The following is a 24410-nucleotide window of genomic DNA, read 5'->3' as shown; positions in this document are numbered from 1 at the left end:
ATGTTCCTTGCAAACATCTGGATTCTAAAGATATGCAGTACAGCAAACAAATAAAATGGATGTGATTTGTAAATAAATTTAATAAAAACATGTATTGATATGACAATTAAATACAACAGATTTAAATCATTAAAGCCACGATTTTAATATTAATACATGGGAATTCATATACATTCACACTTTAGGTTAGAATATTTAAGTTTTTTTAGCTGCTAACACGTAAGTATTTGTACGTTTTACTGCTATAAATACGTCTAAATTGTACGTTTCTATGTGCATGAAAACGTATGTAAATATACGTGTGATAGAACCACATTTAACGTAAAAATACACACGTATTCTCATGAGATCACATTGAACACTCGAGTCATGGATTTCACAAGTAATTTACAATAAAATTATCTGACACATACTGTACAGCCATATATTTCTGTGAGGAACTAGTGATATTCTACCAGACATTGTAATCTGGAAGATGTTGTTTTGTGCTTAACACTATAAATGCAGTCAATGTTTTCATGAAGGATGCAAAGATGTTTTGACAAGAGAACATCATTATTTATTGTCACTTCCTGAAGAGAAGCCCTCCCCAGCATAATATCACTAACGTTAAAGTTATTAGAGTTGGAGACATTGAACTTAATGGAGCTCATTAAATATATCATATGGATAGGCTATATATATATATATATATATACACGTTTCCATAAAGAAGCTAATTGTTCACTTTATAGACGTAGCTGTTGTGATTAGTAATTAATTGGTTATTCTTCATTAGTTGGCCATAGTTCCAAAGTAGTTCTCAATGACGATATTTTTCTTTAGTAATTATCAAATAACTAATAAGGAACTACCTATGTCCTAAATGAGCTATTACTTACTGCTTAGTTAATCTTGCTTCTATATTAGTTAATAGTATTAAGTTAAGTGTTAATGTAGTACTACCTATTACTTCCTGCGTAGTTACTTATTAACAACGGACCATTATTTTAAAGCGTTACCAGCGAAGCTACTAGTTTAACTACATTTCTCAGTAGCTTGGTCGTAGCTTCGCTGCTTTCTGAATCACATAGCTCTTCAGTAGCGAAGCTCTTTTTTTTACCAAGTAGTGCTTGCTACATTTCCCGGGGGGGTAGCTTCAGTGTAGTGAAGCTTCATTTACTGTAGAGTAACTGGTAGCTTAGCTCACTACATTTTCCAAGTAGCTTGCCCAACACGTGTGTCTGTACTCCGTTAGCACGAGAAGATGTGTGTGGCCTCAGTTTAATGACAGATGCACATTCAGATAATGTGTCCTCTGCTCTCATCTCTATGTGCTCCTCACACCTGATACCTTTAAACACTCAAAAGTTCAGATTTAAAAGATGGATCTGTCATTTCTTTCCAGTTTAATAATATTTATCAATGATAATGAAATGTAGCTGATATAAGAAACGGCTTGGAGTTGGGTGCTTGGATGATTTGTTCATATAACCTCCACGCAGCCGTTCTTTCTAATATTTGATTATTATGAGCAAGTAGTAAAAGAAATGACATTTAGAATCATTTTGAGGATTACAAATCTGAACGTGATTTAGCAATTAATAAATCATTTCTTTTCTTTCATGTTCCAAGGAAATATCTGTAGAAGAGAAGAAGAAATTGCAGAAGAGAAAGCATCTGGCCGAGAAGCTGAAAGAAGAAGTGATCAAGAAATGAAGCGGAGGATCTGCACACTGAAGCAGAGCGGGATCAGCAGCGTTGTGTTCATAACTGATATCTGTTCTGTTCCTGTAGTTCTGCTACACCAGCATTAGATGATCTCACACAGCTTCTGTAGTAAAGAACAGACATGACCACACACACGCGTGTCCATCTCCTCACATGATCACACACACGCGTGTCCATCTCCTCACATGATCACACACACGCGTGTCCATCTCCTCACATGATCACACACACGCGTGTCCATCTCCTCACATGATCACACACACACGCGTGTCCATCTCCTCACATGATCACACACACACGCGTGTCCATCTCCTCACATGACCACACACACACACGCGTGTCCATCTCCTCACATGATCACACACACGCGTGTCCATCTCCTCACATGACCACACACACGCGTGTCCATCTCCTCACATGATCACACACACGCGTGTCCATCTCCTCACATGATCACACACACGCGTGTCCATCTCCTCACATGACCACACACACACGCGTGTCCATCTCTTCACATGACCACACACACACGCGTGTCCATCTCCTCACATGACCACACACACACGCGTGTCCATCTCCTCACATGATCACACACACACGCGTGTCCATCTCCTCACATGATCACACACACGCGTGTCCATCTCCTCACATGATCACACACACGCGTGTCCATCTCCTCACATGACCACACACACGCGTGTGTCCATCTCCTCACATGATCAGTCCCCATGTCTGTTTCTTCTCTGTGCTGAGTTATTGTTATGCATTATTGGGACACTATACTATACATATACTCATATATGCTCATATTTTACTCTGTAATTTCATGATGTGTGGACAGATGTTTTATGAAATTCCCAAATAAAGTATCATTTTTAGTCATCAGAAAGAAAGGTGTTGTTCGTGTGTACCAGTGTGTGTGTGTGTGTGTGTGTGTGTGTGTGTGTGTTTTACACTGTGAAGGTGTGGATGGCATGATGTTCTCAACAGGCATTCTCCAGGCATTAGCTCTTTGGGTGCTGTTCCTGTTTATTATAAAGGTATTTTACATAAAACAGTACTTGACCCAGTGCTGAAGAATGAAGTGCTGTGTGTCAGTGCCGTGTGTTGCTCAGCGTCTCTAACCCATTAGCACCGCTGGAAATATACCTGACTCCCAGTGACGTGCACCTCAAGTGGAGAAAAGAAGTAAAAGCTGAATGAACCTATCTAAAGGGTGAATATAAATGACTCCTACATGTACAATAGTGTCTGTGCAGTCAAGTGTTCAGGGAGAGGAACGTATTTAAAGGGATACTCCACCACAAAATTACAGTTTTGTCATTAATCACTTACTGCCATGTCGTTTCAAACCTGTAAAAGTCTTCAGAACACAATTTAAGATATTCTGGATGAAACCTGGAGGCTTGAGACTGTCCCATAGACTGCTAGATTAATAACAGTGTCAAGGTCCAGGAAAGTATGAAAGCATCTTCAGAATAGTCCATCTGCCATCAGCGGTTCAACCGTAACGTTATGAAGTGACGATAATACTGATTGTACGAGAAGAAATAAAATATAACGACTTTATTCAACAGTTCATCTCCTCTGTGTCTCTCCACATTACAGTACAGATTGTGTCAAAGCAACTAAACAACATTCATTAGGAAAAAGGCATTGAGTTCAGTGATGTCATCATCTGTCCACACAGAGCAGTTAATGTTCAAAAACCTCATAAAGTGACATTTCCATGTCATGGGACCTTTAAATATTTACCCTATAATCCTAACAATAGTTTTTAACACCAAAAGAGGCTGGCCCCGTGTTCTCTGTGGTGTGTTCATTAAGGTGTCTGAGAGAAGCATGAACAGCTCAAATGTTTCAGTTAACTGCACCTTGTTCATGTTTGTTTGGTCTTTTCTTTACAGTGATACGCAGCTTCTCTTGTTTTAAATGAACACTGACTGCGACTGGTGTCCATGTGCAGACCTGCAGGGATGACTGAGAATACAGTGACTGTAAGTGTTGTTAACTGTAAGAGGACACTGGAGATCATATTCAGCACACCAGGAGAGAAGGAGCTTCAGTTCTGCAGTCCCAGCAGAACTTCTCCTTATGACTTCTTCCACACCTTGTCTTTCCTGCTGTGACACTGCACCCAGTGAGTGTCCACCTCAGTGTAGACCGGCCGTGAGGTCAGATATGTGCTGTGCTGACCACTGAAAAAATTAAGACAACAGAAGCAATCAAAACCAACCAAAGAGCTTCGACGTCTCGGCTAACACAATACACATTGCAAGGTTATTTTAGGCTATTTATATAATACATTTATGCATTCAGCAGACGCTTATATTCAAACTGACTCACAGCGCATTCAGGCTAACATTTTTCCCTAACGTGTTCTCTGGGAATCGAACCCACAACCTTGCGCTGCTAACACAATGCTTTACAACTTGAGCAATGGGAACATTTTACAATAAATAAAAATAAAACATGTAGATATAATAGAAAAAGAATAGGGAAAGATATTGTTAGAGACCTTTTTCTTTAAGAAAACAAGCAGTTAGAAAACTATCAGTGTAAGTGTTCGAGGGCCAAGAGATGTTGTTGTTGTTTTTTTTACATTAAAAACTGATAAAATAGAATTAGAATAGAGAGTGCTAGAGTTAAAGGGTCAAATAAAGATGGAAGAGATGTGTTTTAAGCCGATTCTTGAAGATGGCTAAGGACTCAGCTGCTCGGATTGAGTTGAGGAGGTCATTCCACCAGGAGGGAACATTTAATTTAAAAGTGACTTTGTGCTTCTTTGGGATGAACAATCAAGCGACGTTCACTTGCAGAACACAAGCTTCTAGAGGCACGTAAGTCTGAAGTAATACATTTAGGTAAATGGGTGCAGAGCCAGTGGTAGTTTTGTAGGCAAACATCAATGCCTTGAATTTTATACGAGCAGCTATTGGAAGCCAGTGCAAACTGATAAACAGAGGTGTGACGTGTATTCTTGGTGTGAAAGTGGTATGAAAAGCCATGTTTCTGAATGACAGAACCTAATGATGCCATGTCTTCTGTCAATGAAGGTTTACAGAGCTTGCACCGTGAATGAGAAATCTCTAATGGTCTCGCTTTCTCCTTGAGTTTTGGCACAGACTCACTCAACTAGCTTGTCTTCACAGTCCTCAGAAAGAAATGATGTGTCAAACTCAATCCAGGCTGTAACAGAGGATCTGCTGTTTTCATAGAGGACAGTGTGAAGGGCTGCCAGAATTTCTGCATCATCCTTGTTCACGGTTTCCTGCAGAATTGGGCTACTTTTAAGGGCAGATTATGTGGTATTTTAATATTATGTTGGAGTCCCCTACAACAGGTTTAAATGCATCTAAGGACAGAAGACAGTGATTTTCTCAGAATATACATTTTAATATTAGATTAATTTGCCAATGATTTCTAAAGATTCGTTCCAAGCAAGTTTGGAGCAAACCCCTCCCTTCCATAAGCATACTCTGCTCTGATTGGTCATCTGGCCAAGCCTGTTGTGATTGGCACAGAGAGGATTCCTTGATCCGTTAGCCAGCACTACCATTGCCAAAACAACTTTACATAAAGCAGTATAGTGCTCCAATCCATTCTTATAGTAATTGAAAACTGTGATCCCAAGGAAGGCTACTGGCCTGGCCTGGATGGTGTATCTGTCAAGGTGTCCAAACTCGCTTCTGTTTTCACCAACATTTTTTATCCGTCCCTTGCACAGACTGTTGTCCCACCATGCCTCAAATCAGCCACTATCATACCAGTCCCAAAAAAGCCTAATGCAGAGAGTATGAGCAATAATAGACTTGATGCTCTCACTCTTGTTATGAAGTGCTTTGAGCGACTGGTCCTGAGGCATATTAAAACTAATTACCTGGAACACAGAGGGACTTATACAGAATACAATTTTAAATTCCACACTTTTGTTTTTGCCCCAATTTCTCATGAACTGAACTCAAAGATCTAAGACTTTTTCTATGTACACAAAAGGCTTTTTTCTCTCAAATATTGTTCACAAATCTGTCTAAATCTGTGTTCGTGAGCACTTCTCCTTTACCAAAATAATCCATCCACCTCACAGGTGTGGCATATCAAGATGCTGATTAGACAGCATGATTATTGCACAGGTGTGCCTTAGGCTGGCCACAATAAAAGGCCACTGTAAACAAATATAGACAAATCCTATAGACAAATTTAAGGACTAGGAGGGTTCTGCCTCTGAGCGTCCTGATCTTTTGACGTGACTTGATTTTAATAAATATATTGTTTATATTAAATTATTAAATATTTTTTATTACATTTTATATAATTGTAATATTTTCTTTACAGTTTAACGAGAATGGCGTCGCGTATTAAACAAAAAAAAACAAAAAAAGTGGCGACTTTTATTTTGAAACGCAGCGCTGTAACGTGCGCTTGCTGTAGCTGCGCTCTCATACTGTCATGGCGGCCCAGTGTCCGCTGCATGTGTGTGTGAGTGTGTTGTGATGTTCGTTGTGTGTTAGGATGAGAGGGATGATGATGATGATGATGAAGATGATGATGATGAGGAGGTGGGGGATGAAGGCTCGGCTCGCGGCTGTAAGATGCTTTCACGAGCGGACAGTGGCAGTGAGTTTAGCGGACAGGTGAGAGACTCTTCATCAGTCAGCGCTCAGAACAGAAGAACACTGTAAAGATAATAGTACAGCGCCGCTGGCGTATGACAGGCCATCAGTACCTCACTGTGTGAAGCTGTTACTGTGTGCAGGAGGATGGAGATCTCCACAGGAAAACTGGCCCGCTTCGCTGATGGCTGTGCGGTGGTCAAGGTGTGTGTGTGTGTGTGTGTGTGTGTGTGTGTGTGAGTGTGTGAGAGTGTGAGTGTGAGTGTGTGAGTGAGAGAGAGAGAGAGAGAGAGAGAGAGAGTGAGTGTGAGAGAAAGTGTGTGTGTGAGAGAGAGAGAGAGTGTGTCAGTGAGAGACTGTGTCAGTGAGAGACTGTGTGTGTGTGTGTGTGTGTGTGTGTGTGTGTGTGTGCTGTGAGTCTGCTGGAACCAGTGGAGTGTGTTCTCTTCTGATCAGTGTGTGTGTTTATTAGCTGGGTGAGACTTCAGTGATGGTGACCGCGGTCAGTAAGACCAAACCGGCCGCCGCTCAGTTCATGCCGCTCGTGGTGAGTGACAGCTGTACACACACACGTGTTTCAGTGAGAGTGTGTGACAGCAGGCAGTGGTCATGTGATCTCTCTGTGTTCAGGTGGATTACAGACAGAAAGCAGCGGCTGCAGGACGAATCCCCACCAACTACCTGAGACGAGAACTGGGCACAACAGACTCCGAGATCCTGACCAGCCGGCTGATCGGTGCGTCACTCACTCACTCACACACTAAAACTCACTCTCACACTCACTCTCAGATTCACTCGATCACTCACACACACACACACAGTCACTCACACACACACACACACACACACACACTCACTCACACACTAACACTCACACTCACTCACACACTAAAACTCACTCTCACACACTCACCCTCACACTCACTCTCAGATTCACTCAATCACGCACTCACTCACTCACTCACTCACTCACTCACACACATACACACACACACTCACTCAATCCCTCACTCACTCTCACTCTCTCAATCACTCACACACTCACTCTCTCACACTCAGTCAGTCAGTCACTCACTAACACTCACTTACTCACTCTCACACTCACTCTCAGATTCACTCAATCACTCACTCACACACACTCACACTCAGTCAGTCAGTCAGTCACTCACTCACTCACTCACTAACACTCACTCACTCACGCACACTCACTCTCTCACTCACTCTCACACTCATTCTCACACTCACTCTCAGATTCACTCAATCAATCACTCACACACTCTCTCTCACTCACTCACTCACTCACTCACTCACACTCACTCACTCTCTCACTCACACTCACTCACTCAATCACTCTCACTCTCTCAATCACTCTCACACTCACTCTCACAATCTCACACTCTCTCACACTCACTCACTCAATCACTCTCTCACTCACTCTCACAGACTCACTCGCTCTCTCACTCTCTCACTCACTCAATCTCACTCACTCACTCACTCTCTCAATCACTCACTCTCTCAATCACTCACTCTCACACTCTCACAGACTCACTCGCTCTCTCACTCTCTCACTCACTCAATCTCACTCACTCACTCACTCTCTCAATCACTCACTCTCTCAATCACTCACTCTCACACTCAATCACTCTCACACTCACTCACTCAATCACTCTGAATCACTCACTCTCATACACTCGCTCACTCTCACACTCACATACTCACACTCACTCAATCACTCTCACTCTCTCAATCACTCTCACACTCACTCTCACAATCTCACACTCTCTCACACTCACTCACTCAATCACTCTCTCACTCACTCTCACAGACTCACTCGCTCTCTCACTCTCTCACTCACTCAATCAATCTCACTCACTCACTCTCTCAATCACTCAATCTCTCAATCACTCACTTTCACACTCAATCACTCTCACACTCACTCACTCAATCACTCTGAATCACTCACTCTCATACACTCACTCACTCTCACACTCGCTCACTCTCACACTCACATACTCACACTCACTCAATCACTGTCACTCAGTCTCACTCACTCTCACACTCACTCAGTCTCACTCTCACACTTACTCAGACTCACACTCACTCACTCACTCTCACACTCGCTCACTCTCACACTCACATACTCACACTCACTCAATCACTGTCACTCAGTCTCACTCACTCTCACACTCACTCAGTCTCACTCTCACACTCACTCAGTCTCACTCTCACACTTACTCAGACTCACACTCACTCACTCACTCTCTCACTCACTCACACTCACTCAGTCTCACACTCACCAACACAAACATACACATACACTCTTTCTCTCTCTCTCTCTCTCTCTTTCTCTTTCTCTCACACATACACACACACTGTCGTATGTTAGTAAAGTGCTGCTGTCTGATGCTGTGTGTGTGTGTGTGTGCAGATCGCTCCATCAGGCCGCTGTTTCCCGCCGGATACTTCTACGACACACAGGTGTGATGCTCATGTGATCTCTTGTCTTCTCTTGTTGAGATCTGGCCTGTGTTTATCAAGAACACTGCTGAGAGTGAAACCATTCTTAACTTAAAGTCCGTTATCAACATCTGAGTCTTAGAGATGATTCAGGACGCTGCGGTGCCATGAACTGGACCAATCACTGAAGAGATCTCCTTATTTAAGAATATTCTAATAAGAATAATAAACTACGATGGAAACACATTCCTCTAGCACATTGATAAAGTCCCGTGATATAACTCGACTAGCAGTGGACTGATCTGGTTCACAGTCTGGTTTGGGTCATTCTGAAAAGCCTGACCGATGTCTGTGGTCAGAGTATCTCTGTGGAAGTGTATCTTACTTGACTGCAGCATCGACCTCTAGATCTGCTCCCTCTGAGGCACAAGTCATTAATCACAAATGAAAGCGATTATTTTCATGCACAAGGGTTTTATGGGATATTCCTGTTTGAAACACAGCTCATGGAGTCAGTGGTGTGTGTGTGTGTGTGTGTGTGTGTGCTGCAGGTGCTGTGTAATATCCTGGCTGCAGATGGAGTCAATGACCCTGATGTTCTGGCCATCAATGGAGGTATGAGCATCTCTGCACTGTGTGTGTGTGTGAGTGTGAGTGTATGTGTGTGTGTGTGTCTGACCCTGTCACTCTTTCTCAGCGTCTGCGGCTCTGGCTCTGTCTGATATCCCCTGGAACGGACCCATCGGTGAGTGAGCGTCACACTGTCACCAGTGCAGCGAGTGTGTGTGTGTGTGTGTGTGACACTGTCTGTGTTCCAGGAGCGGTGCGTGTGGGTCTCGTGGACGGAGAGTTCCTCATTAACCCCACGCGCTCTGAGATGAGCGGCAGCAAACTGAACCTGGTGATCGCCGGAGCCCCGTCCAGTCACGTGGGTCAGTGTGAGCCCCTCAGCGCTGGCCGTTACCCATCATGCCCTGCTCTGACTCCCTGTGTGTGTGTGTAGTGATGATGGAGGCGGCGGCGGAGAACGTCCTCCAGCAGGACTTCAGTCACGCGGTGAAGCTCGGAGTCAAGCACACGCAGCAGATCATCCAGGCCCTCCAGCAGATGAGCAGAGAGATGAAGATCAGCAAACGCTCTCCTGTCAGACTCTTCACCGCCGCCGCCGAGATGCTGGACTACACACGCCAGTGAGACACACACACACACACACACACACACACACACACACTCTCCTACACACACACACACACACACACACACACACTCACACACACACACACACAGACACTCACACGCACACAGAGACAGACACACATATACATACACTCACACACACACGCACACACACACACTCTCACACACAATCTCACACACACACACTCTGTGACATCTTAACTCTTCTTCATTCATCTGTGACAGATATGAGCTAGGTTTTCTTCATAATCCTGTGCTGTGTGTTCCTCATGACCTCTGTGTGAGCCTGTGATTGGCTGTTGTCTCCTCAGGCTGGCGTCTGAGAAGATCTACGCTGTATTTACAGACTTCACACATGACAAGGTGCGTGTCAGCGTCACACCGGCACCTGCGTCTCTGACAGGAACAGAAGCTGTGCTCACCCTCGGCTCAAACCACATCAGGATGAGTGTGTTTCACATAACACCTGATAAAAACATCCCAATAATCCACAGCACTCCAGTCCATCAGTGAACATCTGGAGAAGACAAAACCTGAAACACATCCAGCATTAAGATGATTTTAACTCAAACACATAGAGTCTATAATCCATAATAACACTTCCTCCAGTGAAGACGTGCATCTGCTGTTGTCTCTCACAGATCTGTTTAATCGCTGCTTGATCTGTGCAGATTTCTCTCCTGATTCAGACCAGAACACTTTTTCACTGGAGGAAGTGTTATTCTGGATTATAGACTCTATGTGTTTGAGTTAAAATCATCTTAATGCTGGATGTGTTTCATCTTTCGTCTTCTCCAGATGTTCACTGATGGACTGGAGTGCTGTGGATTATTGGGATGTTTTTATCAGACTCTCATTCTGACGGCACCCATTCACTGCAGAGCATCCACTGATGAGACACCGATGCAGTGCTGCATTTCTCCAAACCTGATGAAGACACACACTCCTCCTGATCCTGGATGGCATACATATCATCTAGTCTTGAGTTGTGTGTGAACAGCTTCTTTAAGTGTGTGTGTTTTCCCAGATCTCGAGAGACGAGGCGATTAATAAGATCCGTCTGGAGTCAGAGGAGCGCATCAGAGGTGTGTGTTGTTCCTCAGCCGTTATGAGTTTGTGTGTGTGCGGTGTGTAACTGCTGTGTGTGGCGTCTCTAGAGCGCTTCCCTCAGTCCGAATCGTTCGAGGTGGTGGAGGCCTTCAACAGCGTCTCCAGAGAGGTCTTCAGGAACCTGGTTCTCAATGAATACAGACGGTAACTCACACTCATCAGAACTCAGCCAGAGCGTGTGGATTAATGAACCGTTCTGTGTCACACACACGTCAGGCTCACACTGCTCTATCTCAGAGTGAACAGAATCAGGATGTGTGTTTCTGAAGTGTCAGTGTGAGGATCGTTCTGACAGCACTGTGTTCATGTGACAGCTGTGACGGCAGAGATCTGACGTCTCTGCGCAGTATTTCCTGTGAGGTGGACGTGTTCAAGCCGCTCCACGGCTCGGCTCTGTTTCAGAGGGGTCAGACACAGGTCAGCGCTCGCTCTCTCTCTCTGTCGTCTTCATCTGATGTGTCTCTCTTCTGCTTCATGTGTGTTCTGATGCTCGTCTGAACAGGTGCTGTGCTCCGTCACCTTCGACTCGCTGGAGTCCAGCATGAAGACAGACGTGATCACCACCGCGCTCAGGTCAGTGGGCGGTCCACACACACACACATATACACACACACACTCGTCAGCTCGTATGAGGTTTAGATCATGCTGAGGGAATGCTTGAGCTCTATACCTATACACTACAAATGCCCTCAACTACAACATCATTATGGACAAACACAAATACACACACATTAATATATGTGTTCAGGTTATAGAGTAGAATGCATACAGTATGTAGCATAATTAATGTCATAATACAATAAACAAGTGTGTTCTCTCGGATTAAAACCCTAAAATAAATAAAAAAGCCAGAGATGTGTTAGTATTATAAAAGTGTATTGTCATACATCCTCTTATGTCAGGTTCTTACATTTAATCAAAATCGTTCTGATGATATCTCTGGCCCAGTATGTGTGATGTCAGGAGGCACACACATCTGTCTCTTCAGATCACATCATCATTAATACAGTAGAGAGTCCTCCTCTGTAGAGGAAGGTAAGGCAGTGGTCAGTCCGGCCGGTCTTGACACTGGTGGAAGTGAAGTGAACTGTAAGTGTTGTCTAGTGCAGGTTTGACTGTTTGTTTTCTTCTAGTGGAGTCAAAGACAAGAACTTCATGCTGCACTATGAGGTGAGTGAGGTTTACTCTGCATGTTTCGCTCTGACTGTACAGTTCTGCTTCATTCACTGAGCGCTTCTTTCAGTTTCCTCCGTATGCCACCAATGAGATCGGGAAGGTGGGAGGAATCAACCGGCGAGAGCTGGGTCACGGTGAGTGTGAGAGCTCATCTCCGTCCCCTCCGAGTGCTGGCGCGGTCTCATGTGTGTGTGTGTGTGTGTGTGTGTGTTCAGGGGCGCTGGCGGAGAAGGCGCTGAGGCCCGTGGTTCCTCCAGATTTCCCCTTCACCATCCGTGTCACGTCTGAGGTGCTGGAGTCCAACGGTGCGTGTCTCCCTGCGCTCGGCGTCTGAGGAGCTGGACTCCTGAGCTCACGCTCTGTCTCTGTTCTGTGTCCACAGGATCGTCCTCCATGGCCTCGGTGTGCGGCGGCAGTCTGGCGCTCATGGATGCAGGTATCCTCATGTGACCGCAGAACTGTCCTTCTGCTGCCCTCAGCTGTTTGCCTGAACACATCCGTCAGTAGTGCACTTTAATAAGAATAATACCTTTATTATATATAGCAGCACCTTCCTGCAAACACAAGATCGCTTTACAATATCAAAACAGATCAACATGACCGCAGATGAACACAAAATATCTGGCATGAATAAGATCAGAGAAACGAGAAGGAGATGATTTAGGGTGGGCTTTGAAATCCTGTAATGAAGAAAGATCAAGAATGTGTTTGGGAATATAATTCCAGAGCGTGAGGCAGATCTATAAAACACTCGTCCACCGAACGATGCTGAGGAATCAACAGCTGACCGGTAGTGAGAGGACTGGAGAGTGAATGTGAATCAGATCAGAAATATATGAGCGGCGAGACCATGAACACAATGAAGTGTGTGTAGGACGAGAGTAACTTGAGTAAAGCAAGCAGAACCCTAGCTGCAGTGGAGTTTTAACAGTGGAAGGTCAAACCAAGATCCAAGCAATGAACCAACAAGAGGTAGATCTGTTTATCAGAGTTGAGTCTGAGAAAGTTACCGGTCATCCACACATTTCTATCATGTATACAAGCTGATAAGGAGTTGGTGGGAAAAGGAGAGTTGAGTTAGAGCTGGGTGTCATCTGTATTGCAGTGGAAGTTGAAATGTTACCTAAAGGAAGCATGTAGATGATGAAGAGTAAAGGACCCAGAACAGAGCCCTGGGGAACACCATGAGAGACCGGAGCAGCAGAGGATTTAATGAGCAGAGAGTCATCAGATTAGATCACTGAGAGAGATTGTGTCAGAAGCAGAGCAAGGATCTAACAGAATTACACTGCTAATGGAGCCAGAACCTGAAGAAGTGCTGTGGAGTGTGTGGAAACCTCTGTCTAACACAGCTTGATATAGAGCAGGAACAACAGAGAACTTAATAAAGATTGGCACACAAGAGCAACTTGGAAATTTAATTCAAATGAAATAAGGTAATTCATCAATCACCTTTATTTATATAGTGCTTTAAACAAAATACATTGCGTCAAAGCACTGAACAACATTCATTTGGAAAACAGTGTCTCAATAATGCAAAATGATAGTTAAAGGCAGTTCATCATTGAATTCAGTGATGTCATCTCTGTTCAGTTTAAATAGTGTCTGTGCATTTATTTGCAATCAAGTCAATGATATCGCTGTAGATGAAGTGACCCCAACTAAGCAAGCCAGAGGCGACAGCGGCAAGGAACCGAAACTCCATCGGTGACAGAATGGAGAAAAAACCTTGGGAGAAACCAGGCTCAGTTGGGGTCAGTTCTCCTCTGACCAGACGAAACCAGTAGTTCAATTCCAGGCTGCAGCAAAGTCAGATTGTGCAGAAGAATCATCTGTTTCCTGTGGTCTTGTCCTGGTGCTCCTCTGAGACAAGGTCTTTACAGGGGATCTGTATCTGGGCTCTAGTTGTCCTGGTCTCCGCTGTCTTTCAGGGATGTAGAGGTCCTTTCTAGGTGCTGATCCACCATCTGGTCTGGATACGTACTGGATCCGGGCGACTGCAGTGACCCTCTGATCTGGACACAGACTGGATCTGGTGGCTACGGTGACCTCGGAATAAGAGAGGAACAGACAAATATTAGCCTAGATGCCATTCTTCTAATGATGTAGAAAGTACATCGGGTGTTGTGGGAAGTGTTTCCGGTTCCAGTTTACCTAATTAATGCAGCCTAAAAATCCTTTAACGGATTTGGATATTAAAAGCATATTAGTATGTTATGTGTAAGCCAGGTTAAAGAGATGGGTCTTTAATCTAGATTTAAACTGCAAGAGTGTGTCTGCCTCCCGAACAATGTTAGGTAGGTTATTCCAGAGTTTAGGCGCCAAATAGGAAAAGGATCTGGCGCCCGCAGTTGATTTTGATATTCTAGGTATTATCAAATTGCCTGAGTTTTGAGAACGTAGCGGACGTAGAGGAGTATAATGTAAAAGGAGCTCATTCAAATACTGAGGTGCTAAACCATTCAGGGCTTTATAAGTAGTAAGCAATATTTTAAAATCTATACGATGTTTGATAGGGAGCCAGTGCAGTGTGGACAGGACCGGGCTAATATGGTCATACTTCCTGGTTCTAGTAACAACTCTTGCTGCTGCATTTTGGACTAGCTGTAGTTTGTTTACCAAGCGTGCAGAACAACCATTCTGGCTAAGGAAGATACTAAGTAAACTTGTAAAGAAACTAACAAAATCTAAGACAGCCAGTCATCCATCAACTTTCCCTACGTGATGCACAGCATGGGAGTCAGTCCCTTCCAGAATGTGTAAAAGATGTCCTGCTTCGGCCCATGTGATGACGAGCAGGTGTTTGTGTCCAGGCGTGCCCATCTCCTCGGCTGTGGCCGGAGTCGCCATCGGCCTCATATCTAAAGCCCATCCTGAGAAAGCGTCAGAGATCCAGGACTACAGACTCCTGACTGATATCCTGGTAGGTGCTCCAGCATCTGTTTTCGAGCGTTAGCTGAGCGTGTGTTCATTCCTCTGCTCTCTAATCAAGGGAATAGAGGACTACAACGGAGACATGGACTTCAAGATGGCAGGCAGCAGTAAAGGGATCACGGCTCTGCAGGTAACACACACTCCTGTGCTCCGTCTGTGTGTGTTCACAAGAGAGAGAACCATATTATCACCATCCAGATGTCTCCATATCATCATGGTCACATGAAACAAAAGGTCTTCTGGACAAGAAGTGTAGTTTTTAAAATCTGTTTGTTTTGGTGATGATTCGAACTCAAAGTGAAGCACACACTTGGTTCAGATGATCAGCCTGTGATCTGGTGTTTTCTGTGTCATCACTGAATAATGCAGTCAACTTCTTTATTTGACATGCTGTGAGTTTAGTGTGTGTTTAAGAACACACCAGACAACAGTTCTGCTTTATTTTCACAGCAGATGATCACAGGGTTTCACTAGATTTGTAGTATTAACTTCTAAATTAAAGATGAAAGTGCAGTATGAATTGCAGTCAGCAAGTGGTTTAAACACAGTCCACATTCACAATATCCCCACTCAAGTCTTCTTAAAGACACATGGCTTTCAGCTCTTCATTTTTAACTCAAAGTGCACTAGATAGAATAATTTAACTTTAAAATTTACGAAATTCTTCATTTGTCTTTGTCAATAAATATCCAGTAGTGCTGTTCTTGTATGGTGAGATGTTGGTGTCTCCCACAGGCTGATGTTAAAGTCCAGGGGCTTCCTCTGAAGATCGTGATGGAGGCCATACAGCAGGCCACAGGTACTGGTCACTCCTCAAGCATCTCCTGACCTACACCACGAGTGTGTGACCTGACGCTTGCTGTTTCCTTTCAGTGGCCAAACGGGAGATTTTAGGCATCATGAACAAGGTCATCTCTAAAGCCAGGAGCTCCAGGAAAGAGAACGGCCCGCTCGTTGGTATGATGATTTCCTTCTTGTGTGGTTTCTGCTGCTTTTCTGTTTTTCTGATCCTGACCTGAGCTTGTCTCCACAGAGAACATCAAAGTGCCTCTATCTAGACGAGCTCTGTTCGTGGGTCCAGGAGGATTCAATCTGCGCAGACTGCAGGCTCAGACAGGTCTGTGTGTGTGTCTGTGTGTGTCAGTGTGTGTGTGTGTCAGTTCAGTGTGTGTGATGAAGCTCTGCTCTTGCTCTCTGGCAGGTGTGACCATCTCTCAGGTGGACGAGGAGACGTTCTCTGTGTTTGCTCCGACACCCGGGGCCATGAGTGAAGCGCAGGAGTGGATCCGATCCGTCTGCAGAGATGATGTGAGTGTGATGATCAGACTCTGGTGAAGTCACGGGGTCAGACTCTGGTGAAGTCTCGGGATCAGACTCTGGTGAAGTCTCGGGATCAGACTCTGGTGAAGTCTCGGGATCAGACTCTGGTGAAGTCTCGGGATCAGACTCTGGTGAAGTCTCGGGATCAGACTCTGGTGAAGTCTCGGGATCAGACTCTGGTGAAGTCTCGGGATCAGACTCTGGTGAAGTCTCGGGATCAGACTCCGGTGAAGTCTCGGGGTCAGATTCTGATGGGGTCTCGGGGTCAGACTCTGGTGAAGTCTCGGGGTCAGACTCTGAAGTCTCGGGATCAGACTCTGAAGTCTCGGGGTCAGACTCTGGTGAAGTCTCGGGGTCAGACTCTGGTGAAGTCTCGGGGTCAGACTCTGAAGTCTCGGGATCAGACTCTGGTGAAGTCTCGGGGTCAGACTCTGGTGAAGTCTCGGGGTAAGACTCTGGTGAAGTCTCGATCAGACTCTGGTGAAGTCTCGGGGTCAGACTCTGAAGTCTCGGGATCAGACTCTGAAGTCTCGGGGTCAGACTCTGGTGAAGTCTCGGGGTCAGACTCTGGTGAAGTCTCGGGGTCAGACTCTGGTGAAGTCTCGGGGTCAGACTCTGAAGTCTCGGGATCAGACTCTGGTGAAGTCTCGGGATCAGACTCTGGTGAAGTCTCGGGGTCAGACTCTGGTGAAGTCTCGGGGTTCAACTCTGGTGAAGTCTCAGGGTCAGACTCTGGTGAAGTCTCGGGGTCAGACTCTGGTGAAGTCTCGGGGTCAGACTCTGGTGAAGTCTCGGGGTCAGACTCTGGTGAAGTCTCGGGGTCAGACTCTGAAGTCTCGGGGTCAGACTCTGGTGAAGTCTCGGAGTCAGACTCTGGTGAAGTCTCGGGGTTCAACTCTGGTGAAGTCTCGGGGTCAGACTCCGGTGAAGTCTCGGGGTCAGACTCCGGTGAAGTCTCGGGGTCAGACTCTGGTGAAGTCTCGGGGTCAGGCTCTGGTGAAGTCTCGGGTTCAGACTCTGGTGAAGTCTCGGAGTCAGACTCTGGTGAAGTCTCGGGGTCAGATTCTGATGAAGTCTCGGGGTTCAACTCTGGTGAAGTCTCGGGGTCAGACTCTGTTGAAGTCTCGGGATCAGACTCTGATGAAGTCTCGGGTTCAGACTCTGGTGAAGTCTCGGGATCAGACTCCGGTGAAGTCTCGGGGTCAGATTCTGATGGGGTCTCGGGGTCAGACTCTGGTGAAGTCTCGGGGTCAGACTCTGAAGTCTCGGGATCAGACTCTGAAGTCTCGGGGTCAGACTCTGGTGAAGTCTCGGGGTCAGACTCTGGTGAAGTCTCGGAGTCAGACTCTGGTGAAGTCTCGGGGTCAGATTCTGATGAAGTCTCGGGGTTCAACTCTGGTGAAGTCTCGGGGTCAGACTCTGGTGAAGTCTCGGGGTCAGACTCTGAAGTCTCGGGATCAGACTCTGAAGTCTCGGGGTCAGACTCTGGTGAAGTCTCGGGGTCAGACTCTGGTGAAGTCTCGGGGTCAGACTCTGGTGAAGTCTCGGGGTCAGACTCTGGTGAAGTCTCGGGGTCAGACTCTGGTGAAGTCTCGGAGTCAGACTCTGGTGAAGTCTCGGGGTCAGATTCTGATGAAGTCTCGGGGTTCAACTCTGGTGAAGTCTCGGGGTCAGACTCTGGTGAAGTCTCGGGGTCAGACTCTGAAGTCTCGGGATCAGACTCTGAAGTCTCGGGGTCAGACTCTGGTGAAGTCTCGGGGTCAGACTCTGGTGAAGTCTCGGGGTCAGACTCTGGTGAAGTCTCGGGGTCTCGGGGTCAGACTCTGAAGTCTCGGGATCAGACTCTGGTGAAGTCTCGGGATCAGACTCTGGTGAAGTCTCGGGGTCAGACTCTGGTGAAGTCTCGGAGTCAGACTCTGGTGAAGTCTCGGGGTCAGATTCTGATGAAGTCTCGGGGTCAGACTCTGGTGAAGTCTCGGGGTCAGACTCTGGTGAAGTCTCGGGGTCAGACTCTGGTGAAGTCTCGGGGTCAGACTCTGAAGTCTCGGGGTCAGACTCTGGTGAAGTCTCGGAGTCAGACTCTGGTGAAGTCTCGGGGTTCAACTCTGGTGAAGTCTCGGGGTCAGACTCCGGTGAAGTCTCGGGGTCAGACTCTGGTGAAGTCTCGGGGTCAGGCTCTGGTGAAGTCTCGGGTTCAGACTCTGGTGAAGTCTCGGAGTCAGACTCTGGTGAAGTCTCGGGGTCAGATTCTGATGAAGTCTCGGGGTTCAACTCTGGTGAAGTCTCGGGGTCAGACTCTGTTGAAGTCTCGGGATCAGACTCTGATGAAGTCTCGGGTTCAGACTCTGGTGAAGTCTCGGGATCAGACTCCGGTGAAGTCTCGGGGTCAGATTCTGATGGGGTCTCGGGGTCAGACTCTGGTGAAGTCTCGGGGTCAGACTCTGAAGTCTCGGGATCAGACTCTGAAGTCTCGGGGTCAGACTCTGGTGAAGTCTCGGGGTCAGACTCTGGTGAAGTCTCGGAGTCAGACTCTGGTGAAGTCTCGGGGTCAGATTCTGATGAAGTCTCGGGGTTCAACTCTGGTGAAGTCTCGGGGTCAGACTCTGGTGAAGTCTCGGGGTCAGACTCTGAAGTCTCGGGATCAGACTCTGAAGTCTCGGGGTCAGACTCTGGTGAAGTCTCGGGGTCAGACTCTGGTGAAGTCTCGGGGTCAGACTCTGGTGAAGTCTCGGGGTCAGACTCTGAAGTCTCGGGATCAGACTCTGGTGAAGTCTCGGGGTCAGACTCTGGTGAAGTCTCGGGGTCAGACTCTGGTGAAGTCTCGGGGTCAGACTCTGAAGTCTCGGGATCAGACTCTGGTGAAGTCTCGGGGTCAGACTCTGGTGAAGTCTCGGGGTAAGACTCTGGTGAAGTCTCGATCAGACTCTGGTGAAGTCTCGGGGTCAGACTCTGAAGTCTCGGGATCAGACTCTGAAGTCTCGGGGTCAGACTCTGGTGAAGTCTCGGGGTCAGACTCTGGTGAAGTCTCGGGGTCAGACTCTGAAGTCTCGGGATCAGACTCTGGTGAAGTCTCGGGATCAGACTCCGGTGAAGTCTCGGGATCAGACTCCGGTGAAGTCTCGGGGTCAGACTCTGGTGAAGTCTCGGGGTTCAACTCTGGTGAAGTCTCAGGGTCAGACTCTGGTGAAGTCTCGGGGTCAGACTCTGGTGAAGTCTCGGGGTCAGACTCTGGTGAAGTCTCGGGGTCAGACTCTGGTGAAGTCTCGGGGTCAGACTCTGAAGTCTCGGGGTCAGACTCTGGTGAAGTCTCGGAGTCAGACTCTGGTGAAGTCTCGGGGTTCAACTCTGGTGAAGTCTCGGGGTCAGACTCCGGTGAAGTCTCGGGGTCAGACTCTGGTGAAGTCTCGGGGTCAGGCTCTGGTGAAGTCTCGGGTTCAGACTCTGGTGAAGTCTCGGAGTCAGACTCTGGTGAAGTCTCGGGGTCAGATTCTGATGAAGTCTCGGGGTTCAACTCTGGTGAAGTCTCGGGGTCAGACTCTGTTGAAGTCTCGGGATCAGACTCTGATGAAGTCTCGGGTTCAGACTCTGGTGAAGTCTCGGGGTTCAACTCTGGTGAAGTCTCGGGGTCAGGCTCTGGTGAAGTCTCGGGGTCAGACTCTGGTGAAGTCTCGGGGTCAGACTCTGGTGAAGTCTCGGGGTCAGGCTCTGGTGAAGTCTCGGGATCAGGCTCTGGTGAAGTCTCGGGGTCAGACTCTGGTGAAGTCTCGGGGTTCAACTCTGGTGAAGTCTCAGGGTCAGGCTCTGGTGAAGTCTCGGGATCAGACTCTGTTGAAGTCTCGGAGTCAGACTCTGGTGAAGTCTCGGGGTCAGACTCCGGTGAAGTCTCGGGGTCAGACTCTGGTGAAGTCTCGGGGTCAGACTCTGGTGAAGTCTCGGGGTCAGACTCCGGTGAAGTCTCGGGGTCAGACTCTGGTGAAGTCTCGGGGTCAGACTCTGGAGAAGTCTTGGGGTCAGACTCTGATGGGGTCTCGGGGTCAGACTCTGATGTGGTCTCGGGGTCAGACTCTGTTGAAGTCTCAGGGTCAGACTCTAACGCCTGTCTTCTGTTTTGCAGCAGGAGCAGCAGCTGGAGTTCGGAGCCGTGTACACAGCCACCATCACAGAGATCAGGTGGAGTCTAGCCAGCACCACACATCTCCAAACTTCATCCTTCAGATAGAGCTGAAGACTCTTGCTGCTAATAAACTGCCTCTCAGGTCATCCGATATAGAGTCCCAAGAAAAAAGCTTTTTAGCTGAAACCATTCTTCTTGGTGATTTATAGAATTAAGTAAGCAGCTACCTGTCTATGAGAATAAAAAAAGGCAACACAAAATTAATACATTACTTTTAAATATTAAGCAGACGCTTTTTACAAATGAGGACAATAGAAGCAATCAAAATCAACAAAAGAGCAATGATACACAAGTGCTATAACTAGTCTCAGTTAGCTTAACACAGAACAAGATAGCAAGGGCTTTTTAATCATAATAAATAAAGAAAACAGATAGAATAGAGCAAGCTAGTGTTGTTTTTTTTTTTTTAGAAATCAAGCGGTTAGTAAATGAACAGATGGAAAGTCAAAAAGGTTTTTTTTTTATTGAGGTTTTATGAAGCAAAACAATCAGTCTGTTTAAGAAACCAAACATTATTTACAAAATTATTACCTATGATCCAGAGCTTCAGACAAATGACAAATGGGGAAATGCTATTATTTTTCAACAAAATGGTTATTTCCAACAGTTTTATTTAATGAAGTGTTTCAGTTCGCTAGTTAATTTACATAATCACAATCAGAAAGAGCTTTATTACCAAGGGTGTTCACACACACACACACACACACATGGAGTTTGTCTTGGTGTCAGGAGCTTCCAGTACAGAAGGTTCAGACATAGTGCAAACATACTTATAATTACGGTAATAAAACACTAATAATAAAGACCTCACATCATAGATCCTCAGTATATCATCAGGAGCCATGGGAATTCATTTTGAGTTCCTGGACAGCTGTGTATGAATCACCAAGGAGCACCATTTCAGCTTAATATCTTCTTAACCGTTCTACTGAAGAAAAAGACACCTCTAAAGAAATAACCTCTGTTGCGGTGACACACTGCACTATGTGGTCACAAAAACCTATGGTTTGCATTAATTTCAATGTATTGCAAGTGATTTTAAGTTGTTAATGTGATCCGCAGTGAAAGATAACTAATTTGGCTATATACTGCTCCTAATACTGCTCCTAGAGCGAGGGAGTACTGAACCTGCAGCTCTAAGACTCTAATATTCCTGCTGTCTGTCATGTTTAGCTAAATCTCTCACTGCTTTTGACTAAAGCACTTTTGTAACTTTAATAAAAATATATATATTAAATCAGAGGCTGACATTAGTGAAGAACTAGCAGTTTACTGAAGTAAATTAAAAAGTGTCTGTACTTTATCAGACTGTTTTTCTTTTACTTCATTCCATTCCAAAGCATAATGTTGTACTTTTTACTGCACTACATTTCATAAATAAGTGTTTTTTTGTTGTTGTTGTTGTTACATTTAATACTCAATAAACTTTAATATGTAGTACTTTTACTGAGTGCACTTTTCTAATTAAATATTAAATGATATTTAACATGAAACGTAGTGCAGTAAAAAGTACAATATAATGCTCTGGGATGTTGAGAAGTAAAGTTTTCTCAAGACAAACACTGAAAGTACAGACACTTGAAAAGCACTTTACAAACACTTGACTCTGTTTAAGTTACAGTGTTTTTATAGATTCATACAATGTATGTAGCATTTCTTATTTGCTCTACTGTAGTTTTTTTGGCCTGTCGCTTGTAATTAGTTTCTTATTGTTAATCGCTGACTGTTTGTTGAGCTCGAGTTGTGTTTGTTTTAATTTAGTATTAGCTTTTTTGATATTGCCACGGGTGACAAGAATTATGAAATTTGTATGGCACCGAACACTGTTGATCTCATGAAGACTTATTGAGTGGTGTGTGTTAATGTGAGTGTGTGTTCCAGGGACATCGGTGTGATGGTGAAGCTCTATCCCAACATGAGCGCTGTGCTCCTGCACAACTCCCAGCTGGACCACAAGCGGGTGAGCACCTGACCTCTGACCTCTGACCCCGCTCTGCTCCGGTTCTGAACCTCGTGTGTGTGTGTGTGTGTTCCAGATCAAGCACCCCAGCGCTCTGGGCCTGGAGGTCGGCCAGCAGATCCAGGTGCAGTGGAAGCAGACGCAGTGTGTGTTCTCTGAGCTCTCAGGGGTCTTCATGAATGTGTTCTGTTCTCTCAGGTCAAGTACTTCGGCCGTGACCCCACCGACGGCAGGATGAGGCTGTCTCGTAAGGTGCTTCAGTCTCCAGCGGCGGCGGCGGTGAGGAGTCTGAGCGACAGACACAGCATCTCTATAGGAGCGTCCGGAGAGCAGAGCCCCGACTCATAGAGCTCCTCACACACTGTCTTTTATAATAAATGCTATTATTACACACATTGTCCTCACTGAAACCGCTTGAGCTTCTGCGTGACACAGAACCAGTGTGAATGTGTTCATAGTCATGCAGATTTTGTAGAAAAGAGAAAATGACCAAACAACTGAAGGTGTTCTTTGCAAAGCATCATGGGATTCTGTGCTGATCGTCCTCATGTTTATGGGTTGTGTCCTTCAATCTGCCAAGTACAATTTAACAATGTATATTTATATTAATAAATGAGCTGAAATCAGACCTAACGTTGTTTGTGACGCATACGGAAACGTGTATTATCATATCGTACATTACTGCACACTATCTGTCTTTAAAGGACATTATAATTAAATACTGGACCTCACCGTTGTGCTCTATAGTACAGTCACTACAGTCCAATAATAATAGTACTCTGATATCTGGATATTCCCTTATCAATATTAACCATGGTTTTAGTACAAATAAAACCTCTGTAACCACAAACGAACCATTGTTCCCTTTGGAGAATGGTGTCTGGACCTGGCGGTAACCCCGTGGGGACTCGCTTCGCTGATTATTCGTTCGGTGTGATGGGGGGTGACCATGAACCTGACGAGGCGCTGTCCCTAACGCTTTCTGAGATTGGCGTTTGAAGGCATAGCGTATCAGTTCAGGGTGATGCCGTTTGGGCTAGCACTGGCACCGCACACATTCACGAAAATGTGTGGACCCGGCCCTTTCCCCTCTGAGAACGAGAGGAATACACGTAGTGAAGTATCTGTATGATTGGCTGGTCTTGAGGACACTTCACCGGTGTTCAGTAAGATCTCAGGAAGGGAGTCCCCAAGGTGTTAAAGGGGGGGTGAAATTCTATTTCATGCATACAGAGTTTTTTACACTGTTAAAGAGTTGGATTCCCATGCTAAACATGGACAAAGTTTCAAAAATTAAGTTGTACGTTTGAAGGAGTATTTCTTTTTCCAAAAATACTCCTTCCGGTTTGTCACAAGTTTGGGAAAGTTTTTTTCGAGTATGGCTCTGTGTGACGTTAGATGGAGCGGAATTTCCTTATATGGGTCCTGAGGCACTTCTGCCGGAAGAGCGCGCTCCCGTATAGCAGAGCACTGAGAGCACAACAGACTTCACTGATCAGAGCGAGAGCGTCACCAAATGTCACAAAAGAAGTGTGTTTTTGGTTGCCAGGGCAAGACAACCCTGCACAGATTACCAAAAGAGAAACCGCATTAAGGGACCAGTGGATGGAGTTTATTTTTACAGAGCATCAACGGAGTTGTGCAAGTGTTTGTGTTTGTTCCCTGCATTTCGAAGATGCTTGTTTTACAAACAAGGCCCAGTTTGACGCCGGATTTGCACATCGTTTATTTCTTAAGGATAATGCAGTCCCAACGGAAA

The 24410-nt window shown here is 45.7% G+C and overlaps 2 protein-coding genes across 3 annotated transcripts in view; both read left to right on the top strand.

The window, feature by feature from the left end:
* cfap36 (cilia and flagella associated protein 36) overlaps nucleotides 1-2603 on the top strand; it is a 12527-nt gene extending 9924 nt beyond the window's left edge. The window contains exon 10 of the mRNA XM_052573078.1: nucleotides 1615-2603. Within this exon, the coding sequence (XP_052429038.1) occupies nucleotides 1615-1698 (84 nt within the window). The 3' untranslated portion in view covers nucleotides 1699-2603. The remainder of the gene's footprint in view (nucleotides 1-1614) is intronic.
* A 3537-nt stretch (nucleotides 2604-6140) lies between these two features.
* Nucleotides 6141-23279, top strand: LOC127970132 (polyribonucleotide nucleotidyltransferase 1, mitochondrial). 2 transcript variants are annotated; one of them, XM_052572419.1, is made up of 28 exons: nucleotides 6141-6344; nucleotides 6467-6527; nucleotides 6796-6870; nucleotides 6954-7059; nucleotides 8752-8801; nucleotides 9332-9395; nucleotides 9478-9525; nucleotides 9599-9712; nucleotides 9784-9970; nucleotides 10289-10340; nucleotides 11005-11062; nucleotides 11135-11231; nucleotides 11402-11504; nucleotides 11590-11660; nucleotides 12221-12257; nucleotides 12331-12397; nucleotides 12479-12568; nucleotides 12646-12699; nucleotides 15077-15186; nucleotides 15256-15327; nucleotides 15933-15996; nucleotides 16071-16154; nucleotides 16231-16314; nucleotides 16399-16505; nucleotides 20635-20687; nucleotides 22573-22651; nucleotides 22728-22775; nucleotides 22850-23279. In XM_052572419.1, exons 1-28 carry the CDS (start codon nucleotides 6223-6225, stop codon nucleotides 22997-22999), a joined length of 2307 nt encoding a protein of 768 aa, XP_052428379.1. In that variant the 5' UTR covers nucleotides 6141-6222; the 3' UTR covers nucleotides 23000-23279. The 2 variants fall into 2 exon arrangements, with proteins under 2 accessions (XP_052428379.1, XP_052428378.1); XM_052572418.1 differs by having other exon boundaries at nucleotides 6142-6344; nucleotides 20632-20687.
* Nucleotides 23280-24410: the final 1131 nt, after the last annotated feature.

Source organism: Carassius gibelio, chromosome B13 (assembly GCF_023724105.1).
Source record: "Carassius gibelio isolate Cgi1373 ecotype wild population from Czech Republic chromosome B13, carGib1.2-hapl.c, whole genome shotgun sequence".
Classification (NCBI taxonomy): Eukaryota; Metazoa; Chordata; class Actinopteri; order Cypriniformes; family Cyprinidae; genus Carassius; species Carassius gibelio.
This window is presented reverse-complemented; position numbering and strand designations above follow the sequence as displayed.

Coding starts and splice junctions, on each gene's coding strand:
- LOC127970132 (XM_052572418.1), top strand. CDS start 6,223: ATGAGAGGGATGATGATGATGATGATGAAGATGATGATGATGAGGAGG. Junction 12,700..15,076: donor TCTGGCGCTCATGGATGCAG/GTATCCTCATGT, acceptor GTTTGTGTCCAG/GCGTGCCCATCTCCTCGGCT. Junction 16,315..16,398: donor CAGACTGCAGGCTCAGACAG/GTCTGTGTGTGT, acceptor GCTCTCTGGCAG/GTGTGACCATCTCTCAGGTG.